The sequence below is a fragment of the Bactrocera oleae genome, chromosome 3 (assembly GCF_042242935.1).
Source record: "Bactrocera oleae isolate idBacOlea1 chromosome 3, idBacOlea1, whole genome shotgun sequence".
Classification (NCBI taxonomy): domain Eukaryota; kingdom Metazoa; phylum Arthropoda; class Insecta; order Diptera; family Tephritidae; genus Bactrocera; species Bactrocera oleae.
This window is the reverse complement of record NC_091537.1, coordinates 49,846,263-49,870,402: the sequence shown is the minus strand read 5'-3', so window position 1 is coordinate 49,870,402 and position 24,140 is coordinate 49,846,263. Positions and strand designations below refer to the sequence as shown.

Sequence of the window (24,140 nt, the reverse complement as noted above, 5' to 3'; positions counted from 1 at the left end):
GTAATTCGGTTGAAAACCCCTAAATCAAAATTTTTATAAAAATCACCATAATTGGATGATAATCACGCGTACTCCCCAAATACGAGCATTTCGAAAACTACTAAAAGTGCGATAATTCACTAAATAAGTACGTCAGTTTCATTACCAACAACTTTTCAATTTCAAATAATTTTTTTTTCGAATTATTTTTCCTCTTTGTGTTATTTTATCTTTCTTTTGGAATGGGTTTCAATTTACTATGAATTTTTGAGCTTTTTACCATATATAAATATATGCCTGTGAAGAAGCCTTTGACTTCACTCTTCCTGAACCACATGAGAATATGACTCACTCTAACAGCGACAATTTTGTTTGTTAACGAAGCCATTAAGCCAGAAATAGGCCTCACCTGAGATGATTTTTCAATGAAAATCCATTATTTCCAAAACCCAAGGCTACGGCGCTTCAAATGGTCTGTCGGCTTCAGTTCTTGTGCCAACACAATCTTATAGAGATACAGAGCCAAATCCATCCACAAAATTTGCCATGTTGTGATCGGAGAGAGACCCAACTGTGCAGAACGACGTTGAACCGACTGATTCGGATTGGCCTCAACACTGACCAGAACGGCAGCGATATTTCCTTTACTACGGGTTTTCCTTTGAAGGGATGAGGTGAAGATTGTAATAATTATCGTATTGTGCAAATATGCGTTATTATATTGTCCATTTTGAATGCAATGATGTAGGAAATTTTCTTTGTCCAACAAATGAACATATTTACCAGTTGATAATCGTATCCCTTTATTTTAAGCCAGATCTTAATTTAAAAGAACTATTGGATGAGCTACAATTAGCATTAGAACAATTCATACAAATTCGAATGCCAATAATAATAGGCGAAGACTTTAACTCCAGAATAGGCAGTTTTGATGATCGAGTCCCAAGCTATTACCTAAGTGGCACCAAGCTATACTTGCAAAGAAACTTCAAGGACAGAATGTGAAGAACAAAAAATGGGCATCTTCTCGTACAGTTCATGCAAGAAAATGGATTTATATTAGTGAACGGAAGATCTCCTGGCGATAAAAGGGAGACTACACTTTCTTCAACGCAAATGTTTTCAGTCCCTGGTTGTTAATGAAGAAACGTATGATTCAGACCACTTTCCCTGTAATCTATGAGTAAAGGGTCCTAACATGACGAACATTACTACAAAAATGAAATGCTCATCAAGAAAAGCAGATTCATACATAGAAGAAATGAGATTCTTACCGAAAATAAGCTGCCATTCCATATTCTAAACTCTGATCAATTATATGACAACTTCAAAGAGGCGAGTTGACTTACTACTACTAAGACAAAGATGGTAACTAACACAAAAATGTCACACAGAAAACCACGTAGACCATGGGTCAGGAACTATCAGACCTAAAACGCACAGAGATTCGAAACCTCAAAAACTGCAAGAAAAGCGGTTTTATAGAGCCTTATATGACTTAATACTTTGAAGCAAAAAGAAATTACAACAAACTGGAAAAAAAGAAAATAAAGTCGTATCAACTGGAAATAAGATACTAGTTTGCTAATCATAAAGATCCAAAGGAATTCTGGCAAGCGGTTAAAATATTTAGATCCCCAAAGCTACAACAAAACAGCAGTTCAATAGACAACTGGGAATAGTTCTACAATAAAATGTACAAAACAGGTAATTCTAAACACACTCAATATACCGATGCAAGACATCCATAACTAGACCGAGAAATATAACTGGCAGAAATCGAATCAGCCATAGCACAAGCAAAGCTGAATAATGCTCCAGGACCAGATCAGATCAGCAACGAATTTATTAAAAATCTTCCATCGAATTGGGTTCTGTACTTGGCTGCACTCTTAAACAAGATGTGGGAAGAAGAAAAAGTTACCTCGGATTGACCAAAAGCTTCTATAACGATGCTGTATAAAAAAAGTACAAGGAACAATCCGGAAAATTACAGGGGGATTGCACTTATTAACAACATCAACAAAATCTTGACAAGCATTATGCATAAACGATTTATATCTTGGTTCGAACGAGATCAGTTACTTCCAGAGGAACAAGCAAGCTTCACCTTGCTGTCAACGATCCAGATCAAGAACTGTCTACCTGGCAACGCGATATACGTTATCTCCATTGATCTTAAACGTGCCTTTGACACAGTACCTCACAAGAAAATGTGGGACAAATTCTTTCAACTGGGAGTAAGCAGTAAATTCCTCAGGATCGCTAGAGACATGTATGATAAAGCGACAGTTAAAATAAAAGCAGGTGAGGAGTTCACAACAGAATTCAATGTCTCAGAAGGAGTGTTGCAGGGATATAAGTTCAGTCCAGTAGCATTTAATGATAAAGACCTACTAGCATTACTCTTTGCAGATGATACTAACATATTTGGACGTACTTTAATAGAAACTCAACGGCTACTACTTTCACTGGAGGAATACTTTAAAAGTGACGGATTACAGGTCAATGTTGAGAAATCAGCTATTCTGGTTTGCAGAACATCACGAAGAATCAAGAATATTGCAAAAAAATGTCTTCATGGTTGAGGGTAAGACAATTAAAACGGTCAACCAAATTAAATATCTGGGAACAATAATCAGGAACAACGCTTCGACAGATCTTGCCACTGCACCGCAGTCAACAATGCCAGACAAGCTCTCGGTGCAACTAAATCTGTGCTATACAAAGCGAAAGTAGACTCCTGGTTTGCTAAAGCCAGGCTTTTTGACAGCTTGGTTGCCTCCACCCTGCTATACAGTGTTCAAACCTTTGGTCCTACAGGTACAAGCAGATTATTTCAAGCAAATCTTCAACCTGCCTAAGAATACACTTGGATACATCATTGGACTGGAATTGGGACTAACAAGACTATCTACTCGTTCACTAAGCCTAATATGGACTTGGATAATTAAGGTGCTAAATATGAGAGAATCTTCCTGGCCTAAAATATTTATAAAGAAATTAATATCAATAACTCTGAACCAAGGAAATAAGAAATATTTGATTGCTACTCTTACCAAGATTTTTGCAGATCAAGGACTCGGGGACATGTTCAAGGACCCAATCTATCAGATCTCTCAACTTATCTACTCCGAAATATCTAAGATTGAGAGCTCCTCTGGAACTAATCAGACTAATTTTACAACTCAAACTGGCGAATAAATATTATTACTTCATAACGTGCAATGGCATAAGCTATAAACTCAATACTAATAGTCCATGTGAAGCGTGTGGGCGACAAAGCACAGAAACAATACTACACTTATTAATTGAGTGCCAGAGATATGAGCAAACTAGAATAAAGTACTTTCAGGACCTAATTGCAGAGTTCAACGGACCTACTCTTATCTTTGCGATGCTGAATATCCAAAATACTTGTAAAGCTAATCTAATGAGAATCTACAACTACGTGAAGGATGCCCTCGCACTGAGAAATATGAATTAATACGGATTCGCTCACCAGACTAAAATTAGAGAAATAATCTATCATTCTTGTTAGATAAGTTGTTTAAGTTAAATTATATTAAAATAAAGTTAAAAAAAAAGATTTTATACTGTACATGTTAAACTATGAGTGGTATGAAACTGAGATAGAGTTTACGTTTTAAAACTGTTCCTTAGCAAGAGACGGTTTAACCATCCTATTCTATCGGCAGCTTATTCAATCAGGGGAAATGTGAAATAAAGCTTCCTGCGCACACAAGATGCGCCATTTTGATACACCATTACAATAAATATTGATATCACGATTCATCGTTGTGTATGTATTTTGTAGATAGACATTCAGGGTTTGGTACCTAATGAATTCCAAGAGTTCATTAACTGATTTTTAATATAGCAGGACACTCCCAGAGGAGGTGTTGAATAGTTTCTTTACTCTCTTCGAGTTTGCAGCTGCAACAAGTATTGTTATATGACTGTATTGTGATATAGCTGTCAGTTTGTATTTACTTTTCCTGAACCTATGTAATAAGTCCTTTGTTTTTGTCTTGTCATAGTTTAGCCATATCTAGTTCGCTATCCTGCACTTAATTTCCATCTGTAATTGCTTACATTTTTCATTGAGCTCTCTCTTTATCGTTCCTAGCGAATATGCTTGCCCCATATGTAAGAATTAGAAGAATTAGTCTAATCACCACCCTTACAGAGAAATTATAGTACCACAGAGTAAAATAATTTGAAATAGAGTTAGTTTGGTTTTATTCGAGAACAGTTGCAGTTCTGTCTTACTAGGAATAACTCGTTATTCGCGGCGTATAGATGTAATCTTCGTAGGGCTCTTTCCCCATTCTGGATTTCGGATTGTGGAAGGGAACAGCCTTGATACTATTAACTCTATATCGTCTGGATATGTTACTGCTTTCATTCCTCTTCTGTTGAGTTGAAGTGTCACTACCACAGAAGCGGAGAAAGAACGCCCCCTTCAGGAGTCCCTCTTAAATAACTTGTTCGTGTCGCACTGCCGTGTGATGCTATAATAATAATTCTGTTCATAAACATCGGTTGTATCCATGTGCACAGCATATCGTCTATGCCCCCATGTTTCAGAGGCTCAGTGATGCCTTATCTTTCCTGACGACTTTTTTGTATGGCTTCATGATATCTTCATAAGGTTGCCAAATATTGATTTTAGTAGAGTTCTTATGTTCTTAAGATCGTTATTGCACCGAGGAGGGCTCTTTCTTTTCTTCAGAACAGTTTAATGTGTGGATTTATTAAAAGAGGTGGTTAAGATTTTCTCAATGTTCTTCACTTAGCTTTTGAACATTCCTTACATTATTATTATTTTCGCTTAAGCCTTTTATTGATATTCTAATAAATTTATCCCATACCGTTCTCCAAGGATTACGATATTGGAGGGAAATGCCGGATCTCTCACGAATGCTTAACAGTATCCAGGAGTGATCCGATATAGATAGAATTCTGTCAGTGAATATCCTGTCGCTTTGTTTCTGATAACAAAACTGATAAAATTGGTTTCCGTAACACCCAAAACCGATAAAATTTCTGAAAATTTCGAACGTCAACCAATAATATCTGAATTCATGACACTTACTAAATTTTCTTATCGGTTTCAATTCTGATTCCGACAACTATCAGATTCTGCAACATCCCTGAGTGTTTTATGGTACTACAACTAATTTTATAAAACTGACAGCTGTTTGATTTTAATAGATTACAAAATCAACAAAGAAATTCGTAACTAAATTATGTGGTTTTTTTCGACATAAGCGGCTATAGAGACTTGTACTTGTATCTAGGAGGAGATTTCTCGCCTCCAAATCACATGTTCATTAAGCCTTTTGTAGTGGGCTTCTGCCTTGAACCTTATTTCTTCAGCGACTGTATTCACATTTAGGTCCCGATGAATGTCAACGTTTCTGATGTTACAGGAAGCCTTAACAATGCCTCTTAGCACTTTATTTTGGAAACGTTGAGTAATATTTATGCTTATATAATTGGCGCCAGGGCTGGAAAATTTGATTATGTAAAAAGAATTTGTTACCAGGTTTGACGTTCGTCCAATAAGCCACTCCATTTTTTTATTTTCATCTTAATATGCTATTTCTAGTGGAATTTAGCACCAACCGTAATGTCAAGATATTTGGCTGTATTGGCATACGGTATGCCGACGTCAAAAAGACTTATAGGTTGATAAGTAATTATTTTAATCGTAAACTTCGCATGAACCGACTTGCCACCTTTTAGTTTTTTTCACCATTTCTTACTCCAATTGACCATGGAGTTAATTGCATGTCGCAAACTTTGCGCAGCTTTTTCTGTAGTGTTTTGGACGCATAGTTTTGCGGTGTCATCAGCAAAGGTGATTCATTCCCTTGTTTTACACGGGAAATCTCGTGGTGGTATACGATTCTAGGAGAGTACAATACTCCACCGGAATACATAATTCTAGTTTTTGCATAAGGCCTTCGTGTCACATCTTATCGAATGCCTGCGCAATGTCAAGTTATACCGCTGAGCTGTTTTCCCTCCTGCAAGAATTTTTTCTATTTTGGATTGGAATAACATCCATTTGTTTTATTGTTGAAAGTTTGTTTCTGAAACCGAACTGGTGCGATGGATGGGCTATATGACGAGACAATATGAGGATAATTTCCCGGTTTAGGAACCATGACAACTTCAGAGGCATTCAAAAGACTTTTTTGTATGGTAACTGTTTTAATACTTCTGCCGTTATAAGATCGAATCCTGTTACTTTCTTAGCTTCAAGCCTATTAATTTAATTTTTAAGTCACAAACAAAGATTAGAGAGATTGTTGCATGGGCTGGTTGAACATTATTAAGGAACTCAATTTCATCACTCTTATTTAGACCAAAAGTTTCAGCTAGGTGTGTTGCGAATGCATTTGCTTTATGTTTAAAATATTTGATATTTCATATATCAGAGCGAGTAATAATATTTTTTTGTCAGCCGATACGTAGTTATGATAAAGATTTGTGTTGCTGACTCATTCTTAATATGAGTGATTTCTTGTTTTAATTCAGCTGTTGCCCTATTGAGGTTGGTTTCGTATATTGTGTTACATAGGCGATAAGCAGTTTTGATGCTTGGTTGTAAAATATACTTGTATGCCCACATTTTTGTAAAATCCAATATACCAGTAACGAATAAACCAATTTCATCAAAGTTTTGTGCACGGCATTACTTTGACCTTCTTTTGTTGTGTTCTGAAAATGGGCAAAATCAAGCTACAACCATGTCGACTACCTACAACTTTAAATTTCATATGATACATTTACTTTACGGTATGTAAGTCAAATTATGTGATCGAAATATAATTTTGCTCACAAATTTATTTAAGGCTTGTAATATGATGTCCAGAAATCGTACCAGAGCCCCAGATACCGAATACCAGAGACCTCAGTACCTATGGCTGACTTTCTACAGAAAATATTGTTTAAGTGAGATACCTTAATGAAAGTAAGAGAGCATATTTTCTGTAAATGTTATGTCGTAGTGCAAACATGGATAACATAGGTTTAATACTTCCACTAGCCTTATACCTAATGGAAAGATTTTTGAACATTCTGTTGACTTTAACATATACCGCAAATATGTAAGATATCTTAAAAAAATAAGAAACTGTCTCGCCCTAAGAACATTGCATCATGGTTCCGAAAAAAGATAAAATCGGGTCCATAATAATCCTAGCGCACATATAGAATATAACAAACGAATTTATTTGGTCTTAGAAAAATCAGGTGGATGTGTATAATACAAGGTGCGTTCCAAAGTAAACAGTAAAAAAGTAACAAAGTAAATTCTAGTGGTTCAGTATGTTTTTGTCATCGGTGCGAAAATGAGCTTCGAACAAAGATCCAACATTTAATTTTGTTTTAAAATTCGTAAAACTTTTACCGAAACGTTTCAATTGATGAAACAAGTTTATGGCGATGGTTGCCTATCCCGTAGCAGAGTGCACGAGTGGTTTCAATGTTTTCAAAGTGGTCGTGAGGACATAAATGAGAAATTAACCGAAACCCAAAAAATCGCGAATGGAGAAGACAAAAGTGAAGACAATGCTGATTTGTTTTTATGATTCCAAAGGCATTGTCCACAAAGAATTTGTTCCACCCGGCCAAAACGTTAATGCGGTATTATACCTTGGAGTTTTGAAGCGCTTATTGCGCCGTATTCGACGTGTTCGGCCCGAATATCGCGAAGATGGAAGTTGGCGTTTGTTGCACGTTAATGCGCCGTCTCATCGATCGACGCTTGTGGCCGATTATTTGACCAAAAATATGTTAAAAGTATGTAATTTTAATGAAATTGTACTTGTTGACTCGATTACCTTTATTTTTGTTTTTCAATAGTCACCTTCGTGTTCTTAGTCTTGCAAATCCACTCCAAGAAAAAAATCCCGAAACCCCATTTTATGACAGCTGTCAGAACAACAAAAAATAACTTTTTACACTACAACTTGGCCTAACCTGACGTTCAATCGATCTCGATTGACTTATTCAATCCTTCAGTTTCCTTAATAATTTGACATACAGTTATTTTGAATATTCGGGTTGCCTTCTAAGCCCATATCGTCTACACGCTGATCTAGCTCCAACCGCTTCTTCATGCGATTTGAATCAATTACACTATTATATGGCTTAGTATAAACGTCATGAAGGTGTTCAGTGAACTCATTTGCTCAACACCAAATAACAATTGACTGGGAGTTTGTTTAGTGGCGCAGTGTACTTGCTACTGGCGAACTCTCCCGCAGTTAGCTTTTTCTTCCAATCGGAATTATTTATAGTAACTTTTGCTAAAATGGCCTTTAACACACGGTTCGCACGCTTTACCTGGCCGTTAGACTGGGGTGATGCAAATTCTTCTACAATTGGCTAATATTGCATTCCCTACAAAAAGTCTTCAAATGCATTGGAAGTAAAAGCTGTTCCCCGGTCATTTATGATCCTTCCAGGACGAGTGTAACTTACAAAGTACTTCTTAAGCATACATATAGTTCCTTTCGAGCTAGTATTCACAGTATACAGATTTACAAGTTTAATAAACGCGTCCATTACAAGGACATGGTTGTGTTTCGAGTTCACAGATTCCAAAGGCCCGAAGTGATTAATATGTAAAGTATTTAATGGCTCTTCTTTGAAATGAGGTTTCGCTCATTACTTCTGGGTAAGCCAGAGTAATATATACCCTTTAAACAATTGCGAATAAATTTGTTTGGTTTCTCTGCCATCAAACAAAAATAATAGTGCTTTTGGATTTGACTTGCGTCATACTTACTACTGACACGCGACTCAGAGCATCTACGTACATCTGATCTCCCCCCTGTGCTTTACTACGAAATCAAATGTCAATGTCCAGCGCGCGATACCAGGATTTACCATCTTCTTTTTCAGCGCCAGTACCAATGAGTTGCAGTCAGTAATAAGTAGTACAAATGAAATTCCATCTAAAAATGTACGAAATCGATTCAGTGCATTGACAATTGCAAATGTTTCTAGGTCGAAGCTATGATATCTCTTCTCCGCGTATGTAGTTGTTTTCGAAAATTATGCAACTCGGTGAAATTTATTATCATCCTGTCGTTGTAGTAATACTGCACCATAACCATAACCAACACTATTGTTACAAAAGCATTCATACACGCATTCGTCCACTCGAACTTTGCGTCCTTACGGGTTAACAGATTTAAAGGGGCAGCTACAAGTATTCGTAAAAAATTGTGAACAAAACGTCAACAAACACATACATTGCTTTACTTCTTTAGTGTTTTTTGAAACTGGATAATTCTTAATAGCTTTGAGGTGTGCTTAATTCGGGCTAATACGTATTGACCCATTGATGTGATTAAAGGTTTTGAATTCTCGCTCATAGGCACCTTATGGAACCCATTTTTCAAATCAAGAGTACTGAAACAGCCAAATACCGAAAAAAATCTTCAATAAACGGTAAAGGATAATGATCACGTATGGTGATACCTGAAAACTTTTACTGCAAGATGTTTTCAATCAATACCTGAAGCTGATTTGGTTGATATAATCATTGATGGTTTGAACGGCAAATCTTCTTATGTATCGACATAATATGACGATATTCAATCAGAGATTTGAAGACTTTCATGAGGCGCTATGTAAAGCGGAAAATTTTCACATTCTCAGCGATCACTCCAACAAAGGTTTTAATTTCTTTCAACATGGCCACTAGCAGAATGCATGTACAGCTCCCAGACGGTCACCGAACTCCTGCTTCAGGTGCTCCGAAATCGCCCACACGCACCACAGCTGTCCTCGTCGCGTTTTACTAGGAATGGTAAATGATGAAAATCCTGAAATCCATCAACTGACTAAACGATTTTCTTCAAAGATTTTGGTGAGTGTTGCCTCCGTCAATGAAGAAATGCGCACTGATGTAATTCCTCTTTTTGCTTAATTTGATACTGGTATTTGGCATTGATTACTTTTATAAAACGGTTTTAATTGCCAAAGTCAGTTAAACTTAACGGTAAACAGAAGTTGACGTAAAACTTACAACTTTATACAACTCTGTTTTAGCTTTAAGAAAAAGAACGTCAAAACCTCCTTCAGGAAACTGTCAAATTTCAGGAGGTCTGACGTTTAGCAATTCGAAAGAGAGGGGCGGCGATATTAAAATCCTGCAGAAAAATATGTGAACAGAGAGATTTGTTGCTGCTGTTCAAAAATCAATTTTTTTAATATATTACAAAACCACAAAAAAGAGTTTAAATAGTTTTTGCATATGTTTAACGGATACATGTATAATAATATTTGATCTTAATAAATGTTACGTATATTAATAAAAATTGAGTAGTTCCAAAGTTCTGTGATTTCTGTTAAAGGGCTGTGCCACGCCTATCGTCCCATTTTGACACCGGCTTCTATGAAGCCCTCTTGTATCATACTGAGTGTAAAATTTCATGTCTCTGTCACAATTAGATAATGATTTGTCGCACTTTAAGTAGTTTTTAACAAAACTTTTTTATAGGTTTTCGATTAAAGTTACAGCTTACACGGACAGATGGACGAACGGACCCAGTTCTGTAGCAATATTATATATTAATTAAAAAGCAACAAAATATAAAAATATATACATATTGTTTACAAATTAAATCTGGTTAACACAGAACATATTGCAAGATTTTTGAAGTGGTACATAAGTGGAAAATTTTGTGAGTAATTTTTTAAATAAGGCACTAAATTGTATGGTACATAAACGAGTAGTACTTAAAATATTAATTTCTATGTATTTAAAAAAAAATGTGTGAGATGCAATAAGACACAGGCAGATAAGGGAGATTGGCACTTAAGCGAAGTGGTATTTTGCCGGGATTGGGTGTATTGGTTGATTTTTAAAGTTTACAATGAGAAAATCTTAATTTATTTCGACATATTAAGGGTATTTACGAGGTGTCATATTGTGTCATATTGTCTTATTTTTTTATGACTGTCATATCAACGCTGTTGTTGTTTGCCATGCAAAATTGAAATACGACAAATACAACACGGCGAGGTATGTTTTTGAGTGTGCTATTCTATCAGCTGTATCTATTTACTTATTTATTGTTGTCGTTTAATTGTCTAAAATTAAAAAATTAAATAAATTTCATCAATTTCTTTAATAACATGGAAGGAAGCTACGATATTCAGGTAAATTAAGTATAAGAAAAGTGAAATATAAAAACATAACGTTTCAACATAAACAAAATTTTCACATAAAGAATCTTTAATTTTATTTATGCCACTATCTCGTGGCATTTTTTTAGTCCTTATTTTTCACTACCAGCTGCTGAAGTGTAGAAATATAACACAATATGACATACAGCGATTAAGAGTGTGAGCACCTCTTGTGTTGTAGTTTTTAAGACTATTGAAATACAAGGTGCGTTCCAAAGTAAACATTAAAAAAGTAACAAAGTAAACTTTAGTGGCGCCATCTATATCTAAGTGCCTTAGAATCTGCTATCCTTAATCGACTTCCAGTAAAAATTTGATGACATTTCATCTATTGGAAGTGAAGTTATTGCGTTTTAAGTGTCAGTATGTTTTTGTCATCAGTGCGAAAATGAGCTTCGAACAAAGAGCCAACATTAAATTTTGTTTTAAAATTCGTAAAACTTTAACCGAAACATTTCAATTGATGAAGCAAGTTTATGGCGATGATTGCCTATCCCCTAGCAGAGTGCACGAGTGGTTTCAACGTTTTCAAAGAGTGTGGTTTCATCGATTGACGCTAGTGGCCGATTATTTGATCAAAAATCCCATTTTAACAATCAACCACTCCCCGTGTTCACCTGATATGGCACCGTGCGACTTCTACCTTTTCGGAAAAATGCTTTTGCCGATGAAAGGAAAGCGTTATGTAGACGTGGACCGGCGTACTGGCGGCCATACCGGGAAACGAGCTAAAACACTCGTTCGACATGCTTTTGGACCGTGCAAAAAGCTGTATTAAAGCAGAAGGAGACTATTTTGAATAAAATTAATTGATTTTGTCGATAAAACAATTTGTTCTGTCTTTTTTTTTTTATAAGTCCTGTTTACTTGGAACGCATCTTGTACGACATAAAATATAAGACAAAGCTTGTGAATTGCCTAACTTTCTAAATGAGCTCAAGACAACTCTGAACCAGTATCAGGAATCAAAAACCAAAGTATTGACAATTTTTGGACATGTCTACACGCTGCATAAGACGCCATAGTAGAAACTGAGTCATCAGATCTAGCACAAAATTTAAAATCCTCGTCTTACGCCAAATATGACGACTGCTTGGAAGTATGAAGCTACAACACTATGATCTCCGTTCAACTAAAGCTATTAAATTCAATTGCACCTTCTCCACATCCAAGAGTAGAGCTGCCATAAATACAAATTCAAGAGGCAAGTTCAGGTATTGTGTACTAATAACAGGAACGTTAACCCGACCTCTCGTTTAATTATGCTTTCTACCAACCGCATATAATAGAGAAAAAGTGAATATAATAGCGATAAACCCGCAAACCGCAATAAACCATGAAAAATAACAACAAAATTAACATAATAGTCGGTCAATACTACGACCTTAGTCAGCGACGCGGTTAGTGCCTTCGGATCCGCACCGGCACCGGCTGCAACACTGTACATAGCATATGTATTTAAATCTATCCTCTCGGCTCAAAAGTATCAGGTAGCCCAGGAATACGGGCACTACTTCAACTGTTTGAGGCTAACCCATACGACACAGGAGTGTGACTTGGAGTGTTCATGCTAAATGAACACTCCTTCACCTCACCCCAGGCGCGAAACTAGGCGACCACCTGCGCCTAGAAGTCATCAGATGGTCATCGTCCAACCGCTCGATAGGACATCAACGGCCTGCAGCTATTTCAAAGTCCTGTTGTTGGAATCATTGGAACAAAGCATTTGCGTGGCGCCGACAGCCCTGATCGTCATCCTGCCATACATTATTATCAGAAAAGAATTATATACGAATTACAATAATAACATAATCATTATTAATTAATAATACAACTCACACATTGACCGATATTTTCGGTAAAAAATCAGCTGTAGGCACTAGGGTTCACATCTTCGGCATCTGTTATGGTCCGATTTTTAGACTTGTTGAGGAGGCATACCTTAAAATTGTGCAAAGTTTTATCCCGATGTATTCATTTGTGCATGATTTGTGTATATACTGTAAAGTGAAAGAATGATTCTTTAGTTTAAAATTGTATTATATGGGAAGTAGGCGTGGTTGTAATTCTATTTGGTATTTTCACACCGTAATATGCGTCAGGTTAATGAACCTACCGAATGTGGGTGGAATTAGTCGAGGATATTTTAGGATATGGGTTTTACTTGGTGGTGCCACGCCCATTGTCTAATTTTGATTTAACCCTTTTGTACTATTTTGATAAAATTTAATATCTCTGACGTATTTATTCATTGATTTATAGCACTTTTAGTAGTTTTTACCCTAACCGTTAAATGAGAAGTGTGCGGAGTTATAATCCGAGTTTACTCTCTGATATGTACATTTAATCTATTAGAGAGCGAAGCCACGTGCACTTCTTTAAAATTATTCAAACTGCAGATGAAACCTAAAGGAAATTTCGTTTCGTTATCCTGATCACTTATATTATATATTATTTAAGTATATCTCGATTAGTTTTAACTGCTACAAAAGTCGTTGGGTGAACAAAACTATTATGCTCTGTAGCAACATGTTGCCGTATATAAAATCAGCCTAACTAATGAATTATCTACGATCCTACTTCCATACTAATAATCGGATTAAAATTTAATATCAACTATAGTTTAAAATTATGTTCAAATTATAATAATAAATGAATAATTTGTTATACCTTCAACACCACATTCGAACTTGTATTTACTCGATTACTGATAGGTACACATAAATTTGTAGGTTATAATCACAATGTTATACTACGAGGTTATATTATTACCATTAATGTCTACCAAGCTGTATTTACGAGTAGATATGCATACGTATATGTGGGTCAATAATATTCTAGCGAATTAAGTCAGACATTAAAATGAGTTCAACCTTACCCTAAAAAGATACCTAAATTGAATGCAGTTGTTGTGTCTGCTAATCAATGAAAAACTAAATTTTTTATAACTTGAAAGTATTTCAGTCTTCTTCACTATTTACAAATTACAAAAGTACCTATGTAATGTTTGGCTGGGTCCGCATTTAGGAGTTTATTCAGAATGCTCCCTTGTCCCATTGTATACTTGATAAAACTAAATGTTCTTAGTTCTCTTCTTCTTAGTAAAACTACTGAACGAAGATCGGGTTTGTATTTATTACTCTTACCTGAAGTTACACTTAATATTCCTAATCGCTTATCGAATCAGTTCTTTATATTATACTATGTTCGCAGCGAATTGAAATCCTCTTGAAAACACAATTTGTGGATTGTGGAACAAAGTCAAAAAAAGCAAATGCAAAACATATAAGAAACTAGTACGGAAGAGCAAAGTTGAGGTGCTCTCTTAAAACTTGGAAGGATTAAAGCCGGACAAATACTTTCAGGTGTTGGCAAAACTTTACATTAAACAAGTAAACAAGGGCTAAGGTCGGATGTAACCGATTTTTTATACCCTTGAAACTTGCAAGGATCAAAGCTGGTAAAATACTTTTAGATGTTAGCAAAACTTTATATTAAAAATGGTCTAGCGCATGTGAATGGATTCCAATAAAATTTAGTATCTTATAAACTTATATTGAAGCACATAGACTTACTTAGTTTTACTACTACAAAGTGCGTTCCAAAGTAAACAAGACTTTTAAAACAAATACAGAACAAATGGTTTTATCGGCAAAATCAATTAATTTTATTAAAAATAGTCTCCTTCTGCTTTAGTACAGCTTTTTGCACGGTCCAAAAGCATATCGAACGAGTGTTTCAGCTCGTTCCCCGGTATGGCCGCCAGTATGCCGGTGCAAGCCTTTTGAATGGCCTCCACGTCTGTATAACGCTTTCCTTCATCGGCAAATGCATTTTTCCGAAAAGGTAGAAGTCGCACGGTGCCATATCAGGTGAATACGGGGAGTGGTTGATTGTTAAAATGGGATTTTTGGTCAAATAATCGACCACAAGTCGATCGATGAGACGGCGCATTTACGTGCAACAAACGCCAACTTCCATCTTCGCGATATTCGGGCCGAACACGGCGAATACGGCGCTTCGAAACTCCAAGGTAGAATACCGCATTAACGTTTTGGCCGGGTGGAACAAATTCTTTGTGGACAATACCCTTGGAATCATAAAAACAAATCAGCATTGTCTTCACTTTTGACTTCTTCAGGCGCGATTTTTTGGGTTTCGGCTCGTCCGGGCTTTCTATTCAGCACTCTGGCGTTTCGTTTAGGGATCATATTGAAAACACCACGTTTCGTCACCAGTCACATTCTTGTACAGGAAGTTCGGGTCTATTTTTGCCTCTTTAATGATGTCGTTCGAATGTTAAATTCTGGGCAATTTTTGGTCGTCAGTCAATTTGTGCGGAACAAATCGTGCACACACCTTTTGTAAGCCCAAATGTTCGGTCAAAATGCGATCAATCGATGTTTTGGATATGTTCAATTCTATTTCCATGAATTTCAATGTGATTTCGGCTGATTTTTTATGAATTCACGCACAGTTTCGATAGATTTTTCGGTGATCACAAATTTTGGTTGGCCCACATGTTCATCGTCATTTATGTCCTCACGACCACTTTGAAAACGTTGAAACCACTCGTGCACTCTGCTACGGGATAGGCAATCATCGCCATAAACTTGTTTAATCAATTGAAACGTTTCGGTAAAAGTTTTACCAATTCTAAAACAAATTTTAATGTTGGCTCTTTGTTCGAAGCTCATTTTCGCACCGATGACAAAAACGTAATGACACTTAAAACGCAATAACTTCACTTATAATAGATGAAATGTCATAAAAATTTTACTGGAAGTCGATAAAGGATAGCAGATTCTAACGCACTAGTCGACATATAGATGGCGCCACTAAAGTTTACTTGGTTACTTTTTTATTGTTTGCTTTGGACCGCTCCTTGTATATGGTGTTTTACTTCGCCTAAACGAAAATTATATTAAAATCATCTTCAAATGGGATATTTGTACATAGTACATACATATGTATGAATGTAATATAAACTCAATCGAGGTGGCTAAATTTAATATCACAGATTGACCGATATTTTCGATAAAAGTTTGCCATAGGCACTAGGGTCCACTTATTCGGTATCTGGGGACTGGAATAATTTTGATCCAATTTGAACAGTTTTTTTGTCATAAAGTGACACATCACAAAGGCACTATTCGTGCAAAGCTTTATCCGGATAAATTGATTAGTTCTTGATTTGTACGTGGTGTGTTCAAAGGAAAAGGTGAATTTTGATTTTTCGAGAGCTGTGTACATTCGATTATCGCTATTTTGTTTTTGTTATAATTGGACATATATTTTTATTCTGTGATTGCATTAGGAGCCAATTTTGATTAGTCGTTTATTTTTGACAGCAGAAATGTTAGTCACGTTTTTGTGTGCTCTTCGATTTTTACCTTTCATACGCTGAACAGGGTATATTAAGTGTGACATGAAGTTTTAACACTCAGAAGGAAACGCCGGAGAACCGAAAAATATATACCTTAATGATCAACATGATGAGCTCATTTGTCGGAACGGCAGAAATTGGACCACTATAACATATATGTTCCATAGAAATTGAGCAATCGGGATCAAGTACTTGTATGGGAAACTTTTTTATTTGACGAAGTAAATTCACGAAACTTCGCATGGATCATTGCCATAATGCAGTTTTCGAAGAAATTGTAACATCAGATAACTATACCACATAGCTGCCATATTAACTGAGCGATCGGAGCAAAGTACTTGAATGGAAAACTTTTTCATGTGATGATTATGGATTATTACTTCAGCCAGTAATGCAATCTCCAAAAAATTGTATATATTGGATGACTATAGCATATGACTGCCATATTAACTGAAGGATTGGTCTAAAGTTCTTGCATGGAAAACTTTTTCATTTGACTAAGTATCTTCACAAAATTTGGTATGGATTATTACTTCAGCCAGTAATGTAATCTCCGAAAAATTGTATAAATCGGATGACTATAGCATATGGCTGCCATATTAACTGAACGATCGGAATCAAGAGCTTGTATAGAAAACTCTTTCATTTGACAAGCTATCTTCACGAAATTTGGCATGGATTTTTACTTAAGGCAATAATGCAATCTCCAAAGATATTGTGGAGATCGGATGACTATAGCAAATTGCTGCCATATTAACTAAACGATCGTAGTAAAGTGCTTGCATGGAAAACTTTTTCATTTCACGAGGTATCTTTACGAAATTAGGCATAAGTTATTGTCAAAGACGACAATGTAATCTACGGAAAAATTGTTCAGATCAGATCACTATAGTATATAGCTGCTATACAAACTGAACGATCGAAATCAAGTGCTTATATGGAAAACTCTTTGATTTGATGAGGTATATTCTCGAAATTAGGCAAGAGTTATTATTTAAAGCAATAATGTATTCTCCGAAGATATTGTTCAGGTCAGATCACTACAGCATATAGCTGCCATGCAAATTGAACAATCGGAATCAAGTTCTTGTAAGAAACGTTTGTGTATGTGAACGGAATTATAGCTTCGGTGTAACCGAAATTAACGTTTTTTATTGTGTTTGCTAATTTTTGAGCAAAATAAATGTCGCATTATTATCGCTCCGGAGTTGTTGAATGAGGTCAACATCGATCCGGGTTTGCTCAAACGTGTCATAACTGGCAACGAAACGGTAGGTATATGACGTCGAAATTAAGGCCCAATCATCCCAATGGAAGCTGCCAGATGAGTCAAGACCGAAAAAGGTAAGCCAAGTTCGATCAAATGTGAAGGTTTTGCTCACTATTTTCTTTGATTACAATGGATGGTGCATCATGAATTCCTGCCAAAATATCGTACGGCTCAAATGATTGGAATTGTCAGAAAACAAATCGTGGATTCTGCAAAACGATAATGCACCAGCTCACACATCAATGTTTATTCGTGGTATTTTGGCCAAAAACAAATCCATAATCATGTTTGAACCACCGTAGTCAAGTCACAATCGAAGAAAGAGCTAATGGCCATACCGAAAAGCGCATTTCAGAAGTGCTTCGAGGATTGGAAAAAGTGTTTGCACAAGTGTATTATATCCGAGGCGAATTACTTTGAAGGAAACAAGATATATATTGATGAACAAATAAACACTTTTAAAAAAATTCAAAATTCACCTTTTCCTGTGAACACATATCATATACAGGGAAACGAAAGACTCAGTGGAATTTAAAATTGTGTTACATGGGAAGTAGGCCCGGTTTTTCTGTAATTACAACCATTTCGTAGGAATGCCAGGATAATATTATTTGCCGAATTTAGTTGAAATCGGTTGAGTAGGTCCGGAGACAGGGGTTTTTAGCTAAATATGGGCTCGAATACAGCCCTCTCGTGCCATCTCGGGTGAAAAACTTAATGTCTCTGGTGCATTTAATTATTGATTTATCGCACATTTAGCAGTTTTAACAAACAAAAAAGTGAGGTTATAATCCGATTTCATCCATTTTCACAGCGTTGTTAGGGATGCCAAAAAGATTTATTCTGAGCGAATTTGGTTATTATGGCTTGAATTGTTTATGAGACATGTCCATTAAACTTATTAGAGAGCGGGGTCATGCCCGCTTTTTATAAACCGAAGATGCCCCTCCCTAAAATCTGTGTACCAAACAACAGTCTTGTGTCTTATCCTATTATACACTGTCCCGAAATCGGAGGACAACTACGCCCACTTCCCATATCACAATCTTCTAAATTCTATCCGATTCTTTCACTTCACAGTATAAATTAAACATCAATGAAGTTGTCATATTAAAACTTTGCAGAAATAGCATATCGGCCAATCTGTGAGGTCTAGTATTGAAATTATGGGAGAATATTTTTGTGATGACACTATTACTAGATTATTATAAAGTTTCGCAAAGCCTAAATGTATTTCTCCGGCTTTGAAAATTGCGAGAATGTAAAATGTTCGGTTACACGCGAACTTAGAGTTCCTTACTTGTTATTATTCACGCTTTGTTAAATATTTTATACTCGAGTTTAGAACATATGTATGTATGTACAAGTATATACAACACTTTACTTGCAGACGTTGAAACTATATAAATATTGTAATAGTAACAATTTTCTTAGATTATGAAAAATATTCAATCTGAAAATTTCCAGCGTGATGTCGTTTTCTAAAAGTGTCGCAACTTTGATATGTACTATTATAACAATTTCCATTTTTATTGTTCAAAGCGATCATCATGCAGCTGCCGGGTGGATTATTATTGGATTCGTAACGAACTTTAATATGACTATGAACGTTATTATTTTCGCCTGTACTAAAAATAGTAAGTAATAAATTATTATTATTTCTGCCTCCAAGGGTTAATTAGTTTTTGAAACCCTCGCAACATGTTGCATAGAGTGCAATAAGTTTGTTTATCTGAAGACATTTTGTAACATAGATACAGAGTTACAGATATCAAAATAGTCAGGATGACCGAGACCAGTTGAATTCTGGATGTCTGTCCGTCCGTCCCTCTCTCCGTGCAAGTGACAACTTTTGTAAAAATTGATAAGCGTGATGGAACCTAATTCATGTGTATTATGCAGACATACTTGTATATGCTAGTACATATTGTAGTATGCTACAGAAACCATATGTGTGCAAATGGAGTTCTTTACTACAATAATGTTCAAGAAACCATTTATATTGTGTGAGGTGTTCTGTAATATACTACGATGAATTGCACTGAACAAATCCAAAGCTTTAAGCTCTTTTGCCAAAATTATATGTTTTCTGTCGCTTTGACATGTAAAAAATAATAATATTCAAAATAAACAAAAAAATTAAAAAACAAAAAATAAAAAAATTTTGTTGCAAGCCCTTTTATGGAAATCAATATTTTATATTTTTTGGTCCTTAATAATGCCCGTAGAGGTAGAGTAAAACATTTTCTTTCCCTGCTCAGGTAATAAAATATTTTAAGATTCTTTGCTGTTATAAGCAACTTGGCCTGCTTTATATTTTTTTCCTTTTAGTTTATTTTAATTTTTTTGCATTAGCTGATGAGTGTAGATGGTTTCCTGAATTTTTATTTTAGTACACATTGTAGTATGAAATATATGCTTGGCTTTAGCATTTCCATGAGAAAGTTGGTATTGCAGATGGGCAAAGTCGGACTATTGCTACGCAAACAAAATTCCGTTACGCAAAAAATATAAAGTTATAAACCACAAACTAAGCTAAAATATGAGTTTGGTATTATATTAAATTGTAGTAAGAAGGGCATTATTTCACTTGGAAATTTATGAAAATATAGATATAAATACATATATCTTACTAAAAACTATAATACAAAATATTGACTCTTTTAAGCGAACAGCTTGAATTTAAAAATGAAAAACATGTGTAAACATATCAAGCACATATATATTATATAAATATTTTAAAGAATTCAGAGGTTAAGTTATTGTAGCATTGAAGTATATTCTTAAATAATTAAACTCGATAAGTCTTAAGTGTTACATAAAACCGTTAGATGAATAATATAATCTATTTGAACATCTTTTGAGATTATAAAAATTGAATAAAGTATACTTTAACTCAAATGTTTTGCACTCTGTTAAATGCAGATTGCAAACATATCTTTTAAATAAAATTTAAATTGAACCCAATATTGTATATGTCGATCATTTAAAAGATCCAATTATATAGACCACGAAAGATTTATTTTTTTCCCTCTCCACTGAATAGCATTGATTAAATACAGTTTTTTTTTGTTATCCTTTAGCCAGTCTTTTTTGGGTCATTGTTCTGATACAGCTTGTAATTAAGTTTTCTTGAGTAATAGGGAAACTTTTTCGCGCTTCTGAACGATCTAATTTTTGAATCTAATAGTATATTTATTGATCCTTCTCCATCATTGAAAAAGCGCAGCTTCATAACACTTTTAGAAAAGGCACACCCCTAAACTACAGCACGAAGTTTCTTTTGTTCTCGAGCTTTATTTGGTTTTCTTCAAACCTGATTTGGTAGTTAATTTTAGTCTAGTCCTGCTTGTTTTCATGGCTAATCAAAAAGCTCATACACTTTTCAATATTTGTAAAATGTTCCTTTCTGACTATGTTCGATGATAAATAACTAAATTTATACGACAGTATATCTATTGCATTCGATTAACTTCCATCATATGTATATACAAGTATATTTGTTACATCGTAAACAAGCAAGGAAAGTGTTCTAATGACCGCGACAGTTTTTGTTATATGTGTGGAGAACTAACTTTTAAATTGTTATTTTTAATTGATTCAAACAAAAGGCACTACAACTAAGTTCAAACCAAATACCCAAACTTACTTAAACAGACCCTTTCGAAATAGTGCCAAACTGCCTGTACCAAAGCCTCTAAATCGATCAGAATATCAGGATTCTACTCCGGAACTTATCCCAAGTCAGCACGATGAAGTTATGAACCGGTCCACAAATACGGCAGTTGACAAAGAATAAGAGCTTTGTTTTTTGAACGTTGTCTAAAATTTTTTATGAAACAGTAAATCACAAAATTACATAGATTTAATAAGTGAATTTATAATGTCATATAAAGTATTGGGTTGTAATCTGTCCTTAAAATACATATGTATGCTGGACTCTCATCTGGATTTCTTTCTAGCAAATTTGAGTGCTGTGAGTGACGAACAAGGCGAGAGGTTCCATCAGAACATTTCCTTAATGGAGAAGCGCGAGAAGTGAGTAATATTGTGCTAGTTAAAATAAGCCTACCCAATGGATTATTCTCTACTCACTTCCCAAGCAGATTAAAAAGATACTGGTAATGGGCTCTGCGTAGTATCAGAACATTTTGTCCATTCATAAACGCGTAACTTATATAAGTCGCCGAAAAAAGTAAATTTAATTGTTCCGTTAGGTTACCTCGTCTTCTTTAGCGACTTCTGTAAGCATTGTGCAAAGAATTAATAGACATCACAATTGGGATAATGCCCGTTTTTGTTTGTTACTTCAGTACGAACGCTCGCCTATCAGTTATGCCTAGAAATCATTGTAAATATGTATTTTTATATATGAACGTGCATACATGATGACGCAGATTTTTGCGAGCCAAGGAAAAATATTTTTAAATCGACAAAAGCTTTGTTGCCACTTTTTTCCGTATTTTGTGGGTTGGCGGGGTTGTCACTTTTCTCCTCTAGAGGGAACATCAGAAAGTTGTTCAATTTATGATTTCTAACTTTTGCCATCGTTGCGAAACGACGCTTGTTGGCCAACGCATGCTCGGGGAAAATTGTAAGGAGTGCTATTTGAGACAATTGTTGTTATTATACAATCATGTTTGTATTTTCTTCTTTGCTGACATACGTCAGGCTTGTACGCTTATATTAAACAGCTGCACGAATGTATTCGTTTTTGGAATCATTCTCTTTACTCTCAAAACATGTACAATATTTGCAAATGTTATCTATAAGAGTATGCGAATGAGTGAGGGTAAAATATTTGACGAATGGAATGCTAATTATCATTTTTGCAACGGAGTATTCTTTATTCTCGTTTCATTACTCTTTGGTTTCGCTTTTTCAACTATATATAATATAAGCGAGTACTTGCGAGTACTCTATGTCAAGCGCAGCTATGAATGCAAGAAAAGGATATTGCGACAGTTGTGCATAGATTGGCAAGTGTTTAAAACACAAAAATATTACGGATTTTCTTAATTTCTATTCCTTCATTTCGAGTTTCCCTTTCTGATTTTATTGAAGAGCTTTTTTTCAAGCACAGTAGTGGGATAATTGGATTGTTTTGATATAAATATTGAATTGCGTGTGTTTTGTAATAAAAAAGAATATTAAAAAATAATAATGACTAATTTAAATGTAAATAGTAATATGTCAACTGATGAAAACACTTTTGTTAATTACAATGCTATGGTAAAAAAAAACTGCAAAACGGAACATACAAAATTGACATTAAACGAGGAAAGAGCAAAGTATGGAATACCTTTGGAGTTATTAAAAATGAAGAGCATGAGGCAATTCCAAATTTAGTTGTGCAGAATTGTTTAATTGTTAATAAATATAACAACAGGAGTACTTCGAATTTAGTGAAACATAAATGCTACATTTTAGAAAGCTCTTCATAAGCGTCAGTTGATAAATTTCAAGTTGATCCAGAATCTAAAATGAAGATGGAAGGCACTTTTACTCTATGGTGTGTAGTAAATACTAGTCCTTATAAAATCGTTGAGGATAGTATGCTTAAGGAATTAATAGAATTTTCTACAATATAAGTATTGGAACAAAATTTGGTTCTAATGTTGATATTGATAATTTACTCCCTCATCCGACCACTATATCAAGAAATATTAATAGAGTATATGAAATTTATTTTGAAAAAACTAAGTAGAGTAAGTAAAAAAAACATATATAGCTGTTACAATCCACTACGTGAAGGAAGGTAATTTGGTAAAACGTTTTTTTACTACCTTTTGAAGCACCAAATAACAAAAGTCATATCTAAACGGCGCTTCAGCAAGGCATTGCTACAAGAATTCAACTGCGAGTTATCCAGAAATACCTTTATTGTAACAGATAGAGGTTCAAACATGCTTGCAACTTTTCGGACTTACAACCACATTAAATGCATAAATCATTTGATTAACAATGTATTGCAAAAATCCATGCAAAGTTCACCTGAAATATTAAATTTATGTCGTTTGTGCTCAGAACTAGTTAAATATATTAAAAAATCCGGCAAAAACTATTTTCTACCAAGAACCTTAAAAAGTTATTCACCTACCCGTTGGAACACTTATTATTATTTATATTTTAGAGGAAAGTAATCAAATACAGAGATTTGCTAGTGTAAATCTAAGTTATATAAAACTAATTCTTCCCTTATTGAAATCTTTTGAAGAAGCTTCTAAGCAATTAGAAAATGATAAACATCCGACATTGCATTTATCAATTATTTATCTACATAAGCTG

General features: G+C 35.0%; 1 protein-coding gene across 1 annotated transcript in view; it reads left to right on the top strand.

Moving 5' to 3' along the window:
- Positions 1–15,842: 15,842 nt before the first annotated feature.
- Ir31a (Ionotropic receptor 31a) overlaps positions 15,843–24,140 on the top strand; it is a 980,688-nt gene continuing 972,390 nt past the window's right edge. Inside the window, exon 1 of the mRNA XM_070106506.1 lies at positions 15,843–19,489. Within this exon, the coding sequence (XP_069962607.1) occupies positions 19,324–19,489 (166 nt within the window). The 5' untranslated portion in view covers positions 15,843–19,323. The remainder of the gene's footprint in view (positions 19,490–24,140) is intronic.